The sequence below is a fragment of the Lipotes vexillifer genome, unplaced genomic scaffold (genome assembly GCF_000442215.2).
Source record: "Lipotes vexillifer unplaced genomic scaffold, Lipotes_vexillifer_v1.1 scaffold2019, whole genome shotgun sequence".
Lineage (NCBI taxonomy): Eukaryota > Metazoa > Chordata > Mammalia > Artiodactyla > Lipotidae > Lipotes > Lipotes vexillifer.
The window spans coordinates 33413-44492 of NW_006795869.1; the positions used below are offsets into that span (position 1 = coordinate 33413).

Consider the following 11080-nt stretch of genomic DNA (forward strand, 5'->3'; position numbering starts at 1 on the left):
TTTTTTTTTTTTTTTTTTTGAATATTTATTTATTTATTTAGTTTGGCTGCGCCTGGTCTTAGTTGCGGCATGCATGCGGGATCTAGTTCCCTGACCAGGGATTGAACCCAGGCCCCCTGCATTGGGAGCACGGAGTCTTACCCACTGGACCACCAGGGAGGTCCCTACCTGGAGATCTTGTTAAAATGCAGATTCTGAGTCTGTGATTCTCACAAGCCCCCAGGTGACACTGAGCCAGGGTCATAATTTGCACTTCTCTGGACCCCAGTTTCTTCTTGTGCAGGATGGGAAGTTGGGCTACGGGCTCTCTCTGATGTCACCTACTCTGACATTGTGAGCCTGTGCCTACATTGTACCTAAGACATCTGGTCCTGGGATCATCATCTTCTCTCCCCCTCCTGTACCCTCAGAGCAGCGATGAGGTGCAGGCCTCTGGTGGTGGTGGTGGTGACCATACCCTACAGCATACACTTAAGATACACTTAGGCCTCACCCCTGCTCTCACCTGTCCTGGCTGGTAGGCCTTGGGCTAGTCTTTTACCTTCTCTGACCCTTGCTTCTCTCATCTGTAAAGCGGGGATAAGAGCACACACGTCCCTGGAGTGTTGAGTTGAGGTAAAAAGCCGTCATGCATGTGCAACATCTAGCAAGGTGCTTGGCACACAGTAGGCACTGGTTGCTGTTACGAAATGAATCCCTGGAAAAGCACCTACTCCTAACTCGTAAGAGAACGACTCAATGCCCGGTCTGTGCTTGGCACTGGGTGGAACAGGATGGGAACCTGCACGAACCATGGTCTTGGCCGCCCAGGAGTCTGTGGTCTAGTGTGGAGACCAGAGAGGCTGCCTGGAGAAGGGCTAGGGCAAGGACTTGAGAGCAGTGTCTCAGCCCTGAGAGAAATGACAGCTAGCATGTTTGAAGTCACTAGTCTACGTGCTTTACATATGTAATCTTGGTTAGCCTTCACGAAAACCGGAAGAGATAGGTACTATTATTATCCGCAGTTCAGGAAACTGAGGAGACATAGGGAGGTTAGGTACACTTGACTAGGATCACAGTTAGTAGGTAAAAGAACTAGGAATGAAACCTAGGTGGTCACTCTAGAGCCTCTTAGCCCTACCCCTTGTGGGTGGGATGGTGTGTCCAGTGCTATGACTGCTTGTGCTATAAGAGAGTAACTGTTGGGGACCCTGAAGTTTAGCCCCTGACCTTCCCTTGTCTCTGCAGAAGCCGCTGATGGGAGCTCCACCCTGGGAGGGAGTGCCGGCACCATGGGCTTGAGTGCCCGCTACGGACCCCAGTTCACCCTGCAGCACGTGCCCGACTACCGCCAGAACGTCTACATCCCCGGCAGCAATGCCACTCTGACCAACGCAGCTGGCAAGCGAGATGGCAAGGCCCCGGCAGGTGGCAACGGCAACAAGAAGAAGTCGGGCAAGAAGGAGAAGAAGTAATGCGGAGGCCAGGCCTTGGAGCCACAGGCAGCCTCCCTCCCCAGCCAGCCCAGCCTCTCCCTACCTGTGCCCAGGCCTCGGATTTTCAGGGCTCACCCCCAGGATACTGGTAGGGGCCCAGGCCATGCTCCCCTTGGGAAACAGAAACAAGTGCCCAGTCAACACCCCCCCTCTGCCCTCAGGGGATTGAATATGCAAAGGGAGTTCTGCTGGGAACCCCCATCCAATCAACTGCTGTGCCCATGGGGGTAGTGGGTTAGTGTAGACACCATTTATCACACCCCTTTCAGTTACAGCTGAACTCCTCCATCTTCCAAATTCAATCGGGCCCATCCATCCCCTGCCTCCCTCCTACCCGACCCACCCCACCCTCCTCCTCAACAGCTCCTCTTTCTTAAGTTGTTTGGGGGTGTTGAGGTACCTGGTGACCTAAAAAGGCTCATAGTTCTGAAGAGTTGGAAGGGCATCATGACCTCTTGGCCTCTCCTTCAATTCTCAGACTTCCCCCAAAGCATGGTTTGGTGCCAATCCCTTCACCTCCTTCCAGGACCTGAGACCAAGCTCAAGTTTTGGGAGATATGGTCACCATTCCCATGGTACTGATGCTTGCTGGATTTAGGGAGGGCATTTTGCTACCATGCCTCTTCCCAACACCCTGGGGACCAGTCTTTTGTTTTGGTTTTCATTGTTTAATGTTCCCACTGCATGCTGTGACTTCCCCCTCCCCAAACAAGAGACTTCACTGCATGTTCTAAGACAGTATGGGGTGGTAAGATAAAGAAGGGAAGGGTGTGTGTGTGTGTGTGTGTGTGTGTGTGTGTGTGTATGTATGGGGGGGATGGACAAAGCTTGATCGATCAGTTAACAGGGTCTTGCAGGAGGCTCTGTATGCCCCCAGGGTACTGACCAGATCCCCAAATTCCAGCCATAAGCCAAGCACCAGGCTGGACCCTCATCTATCATATACAGGGCAGCCCAGGCAGCCAGCGGTGGGCTGAGCTACGGGCACCAATGGATTTAAACTGGCATTATGGTCCAAGGAAGCTCTGAGCAGGTTTGGGACCAGGTCCCCTGGAGAGGTCAGAGGGGCCTCTGTGGGTGCTGGGTACTCCAGAGGTGCTGCTGGTGGAAGGATCAGTGTGGCCCCAGCAGGAAGGGAGGGCCAGCTGGACCATTTTTGGTCCCTGGGTTGGGAAGGAAAGGAGCTAGAGCAGGGACCAAGTGGAAAGTGTCAGCCCAGGATCAGGGCTTGCTTCTCCACAGGGCCCCTGCATCCAGCAGCCCCAGTCCTTCACCTCACCAGGTGCCATTTCGTCTCTGTGAAGGCCACTGCCCAGGCCCCCAGTCCGATCCCTGGTGGCCAGAGCCTGGTTAAAGTCCCCCAGTGCCTCCTTGTGCATAGATCTTCCTCTGTCCACCCCTTCTGCCCCCGCCGTCCCGTTCACGCAGCGGGGCTTCGCGAGAACCCCACCCGGCCCTTGCAGTGGTGTAGAGCCCCCACCCCCTCTTTTGGCTGGTGTAGAATAGCCAATAGTGTATAGTGCGGCGTGCTTTTCCGTAATGGCGAGTGGGCCGCGGGCGGCGGGCTCCACGCAGCCGTCTGTCCCCGAATCTGCCTGCGGCGGCCCGTGCTGTGTTTTGTGCTGTGTCCACGCGCTGCGGCGACCCCCTCCCGTGTCCTGACTCCTCTAAGCGCTTCTCTTTGCATAGTCACGTAGCTCCCAACCCCACCCCCTTCCTGTGTCTCACGCAAGTTTTATACTCTAATATTTATATGGCTTTTTTTCTTTGAAAAAAATTAAAAGATTTCTTCTGAAAGGTTCACTGTTTCTATGTAAGAGATGGGGGCTCCTGGCATGTGTGGATGAAGTGATGAGCTCAGAGTTGTATGCTGGAAGACGAGCGGGATGGGAGGCGATTATTGTGTTGCGTGTTGGTTTGGGGTCAGTGCCCGAGAGTCTGTGTATAATTGTTAAATGCGGCAACACCGTCGTGCATATTATAATGGTGTGCGTTGACCGTAATGGTGCTTGTGGATCTGTACCCCGTGTGTGTAATCGGCTTGCGGGTCCGCTATGGGGGAGGGGATTTCTGAGCGCGACGTGGCAGCGTGCGGCCGCGGGTTCCGTTGTCTGTTCGCTGCCGTCTCCAGGCAGAAGAGGAGACCCAGGCGAGGGGGCGGCGCGGGCTGGCAAATAGAGCTGGAGAGGGGCCGTTTCCTGAGTTCCGCCCCTTCCCTGCTAAAATGACCACCCCGAGCGCCCTGCCAGGCTTCATGGGAGGAGGGTGGACTCTCCTCTGCCAGTCCTCCTCCACACCCCTCGCCTCCCCCACCCTCCCTCCCAGGGGGCTTGGAATGCATGTGTAGGGGTGGGGGAGGCGGGCGGTGTCAAGGGGACAGAAGGGGCAAGATGGATATAAGATTGCCCGCAGGCGCAGATGCCCTCCCTCCTTCCTCTCTCCCTCTCTCCGTGCTTTCCATTCACTTCTCGCCTAGCCCGTCTCCGGCCTCCTCCAGCCTCCTGGAAGCAAGGAGGGATTCGAGGTTGCTGCCGCCAAAGAAGCTGCAGGCAACAGAGTGGGAGGAAGGGGCGGAAGGACATAAAGACAGACCCATTGGGGTTTTCAGGGGGGTCGGTGAGGGCAAGGGCATGCCCAACCGCAGGGTTGGGGGTGGCTGTCTCTGGGCGTCCTCTGTACTCTCCCAGAGCCGGTCAAGCGGTCTGCCAGCTTCTGAAGTCTGTTGTCATGGAAACCAAGCCTTCCAACTAGGTAGGCGTCTGGGGGCGGCTTTCTTGCGTGGGAGGAAGGGTGGTGTGCGTGGCTGCTGAGATGGAAGCAGGGTTTTGTTTCCGAGAGCCAGGCTGCAGAGGGTGGGTTGCCGGTCGCCTGGGTTCTATTCCAGGCACGGCAGGAGACTGGCAGAGCGCGTGAGCAGCTGTGGTTGGTCGGTCCCCTAATTGGTATGTGTGCCTATACAGCTCTAAGCCAGAAACGCGTGGCCTCTGGGGGTGGGGAAGGAGGAGGCAGGGAACCCACCTCCGCATCCCCAGCCGTACTATGGAGGCAGCTGCACAGGCTCCAGGGCTACTTAAGAGGCTTTTATTTCCAGTTCCAGAGCCTGCCCAAATGGGTTTGTGGTTCCTCTCCAAGCCCTTCCCTGTCTGTTCTGGACCTGGTTTGTGAGATTTCTTTGTGCAGGTCACAATGTGCTCAAACAAGTCTGGCTCTGAGCAGCAAGTCACCTGGAGCATGACCTCTGTCTTCTGACCTCTGCTGGGCAGGCTCAGGTTTCCACCCCAGGGTAAGCCCTAGCCTGGAATGTGGTCTGTGGACACCAAAAGTGAGTGTGGGAGGGGAATACGGGAGAATGGCAGTCATAGGTTTCCCTTAGCAAAAGAGGCACAGGTACTGCCAGGAAACTGCACGTGAAGTCTGGGGTTATGGGGAGGTGGGGTCCCAGAACTGAATCCAAGAAAAGGGTTCCAAGAGGCAGCAATGTGGAAGGGTAGGGGGCTGAACTGGGGCTGGCCCTACTCCTTTACAGAGGGCAAAGGGCGGGACAGAAGCCACTATGTATGAATCAGTTTTAGCCCTGCGCCCAACCGTAGTGTCCGGCACGTGAAGGTGCCGGCACCCTTTTGATGATTTTGTCAGGTCAGTCGGGCTTGAGGCAGGACAAGAGTGGAGAAGGCTGGATGAGAGTGAAGACAAATAGTTCAGAAATTCACAAATAAAGCTGTAAGGCAGTACTGTTTCAATGCTTTATTAACAGTTGGAAACAAACCCAACAAACTGGAGGTGATGACATCCCAGAAGCCCAAGAGGTGAGGGGAAGAGGTTTGCATTTTGTCCCTTTTTTTTTATTATTATTATTAAATGCATCTTAGCAAAAGTAGATTAAAAAAGAAAGGGTCAAAGCCCCAGGTGTCAGCAGGGAGGAGGGACCTAGGGGAGCGGCAGGCCCCTGCACCACGGGTCCTCCCAGAAATAGTGCAAAGGAGCTGCTGTGGCCCCTCCACACACAGGCTCTAACAACTAGAACCCTCCTTCCGGGCCTCAAGGCCTCCCTGCAGGCGCCCTTAGGTCTCCTAAGCTCCCCCTTGCTCTAATAACTATACTTTTGCGCCAGGTCCTACCAGTGCCATTCTCTCTCCCAGGGGTGGGAAGCTGAAAGGAGCACAGGAGGGCAAAGTGTCACCTTGGCCGGAGAATCTGAGCTTCCTGTGGCTGGGACCGCCAAAGAGTCTGGCCTGCCCACTGCAGAGAAGAGAGCAGGGTGGGGCACAGCCTGTGCGCACTGCTCCAGAGTGGCCAGTTAGCATTTGCACGTTTGGCTTGATAAATATATTAAATTTATAAAAACTCTGTCCTTTCAGAGCTCCCACTACTCTTAGGCCTGGTCCAGCTCAACAAGAGAAGAGCTTCCCCTTGCCCCAGAGTCAGATGCTGGGAGAGAGAGTCTGCACTGGCCTCAAGGGCCCAGAGGCTTGAGGGCTGAGGTGGAGGTCCAGGGGCTTGTTCAGAATTGAGGCTTGTGGGGAGAAATCCCAGGGACTCTGGAACCTGCCATCAAAGCCTCTTATATTATGGAGGGGAAAGGAGGAAGGAAGAGTTATTTTTCTTAAAAAAAAAAAAAAAAAATTCATATAAAAATAGATCCTTTTGCAAAACAATTTCTCAGCCAGGAGGCTCCACTTCCCATTTCCCTGGAGACAGAGGCTAAGGTGTTGGGATGAGATGCACCAAAGCTCTAGGGAGGGCATGAGAAGGGCCTGTGGCTCAGTAGCCTAGGGCTGGTGCAGAGAGTCCAGAGAGGCAAGGGCACAGAGCATGGCAGCAGGCTGGGGGCAGGTCCCACCTGTGCCATGCCTGCCTGCCCGCCCTAGGCTCTGGCCTAGGCCACAGGAGAACAGATAAAAGTGGTCCAGGTTCCTTCTGTTTTGGGAGGCCTTTCCCAAAAAGTGGGATAAGGGGGATTTGCTCCCCACTTCCTTGGAAGCAGCTCCCAATGCCACACCCCTAGTAATAACAAGAGCCAGGGGCAGGAAGAGCAGGGAGGCGGGGTGGTGGTGACTGACAGCAATGAAAGGAGGGACAGAGCCCAAAGGTTCATCAGCCCATGCTGTTCTCAGGGCCAGAGAAAACACAAAAGAAAAGCACAAACCCGGCAAGACTGACCTAGGCAAAAGCCCACGGGAAAGGTAGAGGCTGAGAAAGCAGGTGGGGCCTTGTCTGAGATGAGGCCACGGAGAACGGAGGAGACACTTGGGGTTTAAGGCAGCAAACACAGAGCCTGCTTTGGTAATACGAGAGCCAGGGCTGGCCGGGTTGGCCTCAGGCCTCCCCACACTGCCCTTTCCTTCTGGCCTCCAGGCAGCTGAAGCTGTGTGTGATGTACAGAGAGCAGCAGGCTGGAGACAAAGATGGGGTCAAGGTGATGGGAGTGGCCACCCCAGAGGAATATCTCTGTGACCCTTCAGGCACATGCTGCAGGGCAGGGACAGTTTGGAGCTCCACTGAGGAGCTGCCATGGCCCCAGGACCTGGCTTAGCTTGCACGGCCGAGCAACTCCTTGGCCTCCTCAAGGATGGTGGGGGCTTCCTCGCTCTTGGACACCTTGGCAGGAACACAGGTCATGGCATCGTCCCTGGTCAGCACTGATTCTAGCTGAGATATGGCTGCACACCCGACCTTCCTGTTGCCTGCAAGAGAAGACATGAGAGATCTCGTCCATGGAAGGCCAGTTTCGAATCCCTATCGATCTCTATGGCAGATACTCGGCCAGAAGCCATGCACACATGGCGGCCCTGTCCAGTTCAGAGGCCCTTCTTTCGAAGAAGAAGGGGAAGAAAGCCAGGAACACATGGAAGATACCTTTGCGGCGGGGAGGGGGGCAAGCAGGGAATGTGAGAGTACGGTACAGGTAGGAGAGCAAGCTCTTGAGTTCCTGTGTGAAAAGTAGTAAAAAGTTTGAATACAGCTAGACAAACACAACGGAGTTCAAGTATCAGCAGTGTAATGTAAAGAGAGAAGTACTCAAAGTCTGTTTTCTCATCAGAGGGCTGTTGGAAGTAAACAGACTCAAGCTTAGTAAACAGTATTGTTTTTGTTTTCTTGGCAGTTCTCAGGAAGCGCCTAGGCCAAAAATCACTTTCAGTCAGCCCTGGGCAGGGTTGTCCCAAGCAGAGGAAGGCCTTTAGCAGGCGGCCAGAGGGACTCCCGCAAAGAGGAGCTGCAGCCATGCACTGACGTCACATGATGCCACACTCGCCTGGGTTCCACCAACCCCTCCCTCTCTCTCGCCGTGCCCACACACTGAGCTCTTTTCCACCTCTTCAGGGGCAGCAGCGATGATCCAAATGCCAAGGGCTCTACAAGGTGTGCAATATGTGTGTGTGGGTGTGTGTAGGGGGAAGGGTAGCGAAAGGTATGTCAGCGAAAGCAGAGCTGGGGTCAGGGATGGCCAGGACGAACCCTACAGAGAAATCTTAGCCCAATGGGCTAAGGGATAGTGAAGCTTCAGTTGCCACCCTAAATAGGAAGAGAAGAACCAATCAGTCCATGAGTTTCTGTCCTAACTGTCCTAACTCCTGGGTGTCATCCCCAAGACTCTCATATTCATTCATGGAATCCACATTTATGGTCCCAGTATCCTCAACAAGAAAGCCGTTCCTTGGGACCATGCCCATCTCATGCTCTCTGCCTCTTCCCATGCCCTACAAGCAGCGCAGAGAGACTGCAGGTCCCAAAGAGCTGCCTGCCAGGGGTGAAAGAAGCCGGACACAAAGGCCACAGATGCTATAATTCCATTTCTGTAAAATCTCTAGAATGGGCAAATCCAGAGACAGAAAGTAGGTTTGTGGTTGCCAGGGCCTAGGCGTGGGGAGAATGGGTATGGGGTTTCTTTTTGGGGTCATGAAATGTCCTGGAATTAGTGGTGCTGGTTGTACAACCTTGTGAATATGCTAAAAAAAAAACCCAGTAAATTGTATACTTTAGAAGGGTGAATTTTAGGTATGTGATTTATATCCAATTAAAAAACAAACAAAAAACAAAACAGCTTGCTGGGTCATGGGAAAGCTGGGTGGAGAAAGTAGTGCCTAAACCTTAAGGAAGCAGAGACAGAGGAGAGAAGGCCAGCACTCCTAAATGCAGGACAGGGCAGCGGCAGGGCACGAGCAGGAAAGAAGAGGTCCAGAAGAGTCAGTGAACCAAGTGTCCACTTTGCCTTCTTGAGACCAGCAAAAAGCTTTAGCTGGGACGGAAGCCATACAGGGTCAGAGGGCCCAGGTCTTCACCAGGGCTGTCAGCCTCTGCAGAAACATGACCCAGAGCCACTGTGTTCACACGGCAGAGGCTACCCGCGGGTCAGCTGGGAGCACACAGCACGCCCAAAGGTTACCAATTTACAGGTCTCCTCCTCCTCCTCCCAGGGACACGCAGGATTGTCTACCAAGAGGAGAAAGAATAGTGAAGACCCTGGCTGGCAGGCACAGGGCTCATCTGGTTACGGGCGAAGGTGTGTGAGCAAGACTCCAGGGTTTCACACAAACTACTCCTCGGATTATGAACGTGTAATGATGCCTCAGCGACGGACGGGGGAGGAAGGGCCCGTAGGATTGCGACTAGGATGGTCTCCTATCTCCAGCAAAATCTTCCTCAGACCTGCTGAGTTTCTGCTCTTTTTTTGGAATACCCCCTTCTCTAGGACCCTACTTGTCATGTCCAGAAAAGGCAGTGGCTTGATTATCACTTTGCTGCTCCTTTGAATTCAGTCAGGAGCAGGTGAGAAAATATTCCAACTACATTTGTGTGTGTGTGTGTGTGTGACTCAAGGGGTGAGTATATGTTAAAATAATTTCTGACTCTGGACCCAGGGAAGAGGAACACTGGGTCTTCGGGAACACCTGCCTTGGACAACATGGGAAAAGTCAAAGTGCAAGTGTGAAGTATCTTCAGCTGTTTCTCTCTTTGGTTTCTTCCTCTAAAACTAAGAAGATACCAGTTGTACCTAATCAAGCACGTCTCTATATTTTCCTAGATTCAAAAAGCTTCTGATGCATTTGCAGATTGCATAAAAACTGAGTGGATGGTAAGTCAGGAAAGACCAAAATTTCCCTTTTAAGCCTAGAAGGTAGGTATACTAGGCATGGACCTGATGTGGCCTACTAAGGTCAGAATCAGAAAAGAGAAAAACTCTTGTTGGAACTGGGAACAGAATCGAGGAATCCTGGCTGCCACTCTGGCTTCAGGGCCACAGTTAGGCTGAACAGCTTGACTATCCAGAAGACAACCACTCGCAGCCTTTCCCTAACTTGGGTACTTGTTAAGACGATGAAAAGTAGCCACAGAAGCAGATACATATTTTGATTCTACGGGACCAGGGAGGATTATTAACTCCTAGTAGTCCCACAGACTGTGGGGAAAAGGGAACAATCTTGAGACATTGGCCAAAGCTGAGGCCAGATTTCTAGAAGTTAGGGGTGAGCTAGATAAAAACACCAGCGAAATCAGACATATAACACTAGTATAGATGAATTAGAAAAAGGTTAATGATTTGGAAAAAAGATATTTATAACACACAGGCTAGGAACTACTACTAAGGAGGAAGTACTCTTGTTAATAAGCTTCCTTAGGGAAGAGGAAACTAGGACAGATGGGGCAATCATTACCATCCTAAAGAACTCATTATTGTCTACAACACTCCTAATTATAATTCCTGTCCTATTTTTACAAAAGTGGAGGGAGAAATAGTGGTGGTAGAGGATATACTCTTAACCTCTCTAGACAGGTGGTCACTGGAAAACTCCCTGAAGCAATTTCACCATGTCCAGGGCTCTCCTTGCTGGAAGGTATGAAAGAGCATTTCTGGCCTACACAGAGGGCTTGCTGTCATCTCCTGCTCCTCACGTAGGCTTAGTGGAAATATTCCTGGACTTGGATTCACAACAGTGGGTTACAGTTCTGGCTCTATCATTAGCCAGTTCTGTAGATCTTGGCAAGACCTTATCTGGGTCTCAAGTCCTGTTACCTACGAGAAGGTGAGATGCTAATCACTGGAGGTCTTCAGCACTGGTCCCAACTCTAAGGTTCTATCAGTGTAGGGAGAGCTTAGCTGGAAGCTGGGAAGTGGCAGAGGGAAGGAAAGGGAGAGGGAGATGAATTTCTTTCTTTCCTTGACTTTTATCCCAGTGAGCAGATGGCCTGTATATAAGCAGCCCCAATTCAGACATGGAGATAAAGTTGAGTCATTAAAACCACAAGCTGACTCAATCATCAGCCTGAAATAGTAGCTGTAATACAATCACATGGATTCTTCCCCTTGACACTCAAAGCATTGTTCTGCCACACCCTGCAGATCACAGCAGTTTACATGTCACTTTTAATGAACCAGCCCTGATAGTAACGCTCCTCTTCCAACCCCTCAATGGGTCTTTGTATACTGGTCACTCCCTCAGGTCTCCAGAGACCAGAAGATGTTTTCTAAACATTCCTTTAAATCCCAGGGCAAAGGCTGTATCTTTCAATATGGACAGCTGCCTTTCTGCGATGGAGGAGGACTTGTGAGGCAGACCTGCATGACAGTGCTTCGGTTTTTTAGCTCAAATCAGTCAGTCAGCAGG

The 11080-nt window shown here is 52.4% G+C and overlaps 2 protein-coding genes across 4 annotated transcripts in view; one reads left to right on the top strand and one right to left on the bottom strand.

Annotated features, from left to right (window-relative positions):
- Positions 1 to 1454, top strand: part of LOC103081185 (protocadherin gamma-C3) — a 30921-nt gene extending 29467 nt beyond the window's left edge. For both annotated transcript variants that reach the window (XM_007467934.1, XM_007467933.1), the window contains exon 4: positions 1228 to 1454. In XM_007467934.1, coding sequence (XP_007467996.1) covers positions 1228 to 1454 — 227 coding nt within the window. The remainder of the gene's footprint in view (positions 1 to 1227) is intronic.
- A 5188-nt stretch (positions 1455 to 6642) lies between these two features.
- Positions 6643 to 11080, bottom strand: part of DIAPH1 (diaphanous related formin 1) — a 94155-nt gene continuing 89717 nt past the window's right edge. For both annotated transcript variants that reach the window (XM_007467936.1, XM_007467935.1), the window contains one exon: positions 6643 to 7159. In XM_007467936.1, the coding sequence (XP_007467998.1) occupies positions 7005 to 7159 (155 nt within the window). In that variant the 3' untranslated portion in view covers positions 6643 to 7004. The remainder of the gene's footprint in view (positions 7160 to 11080) is intronic.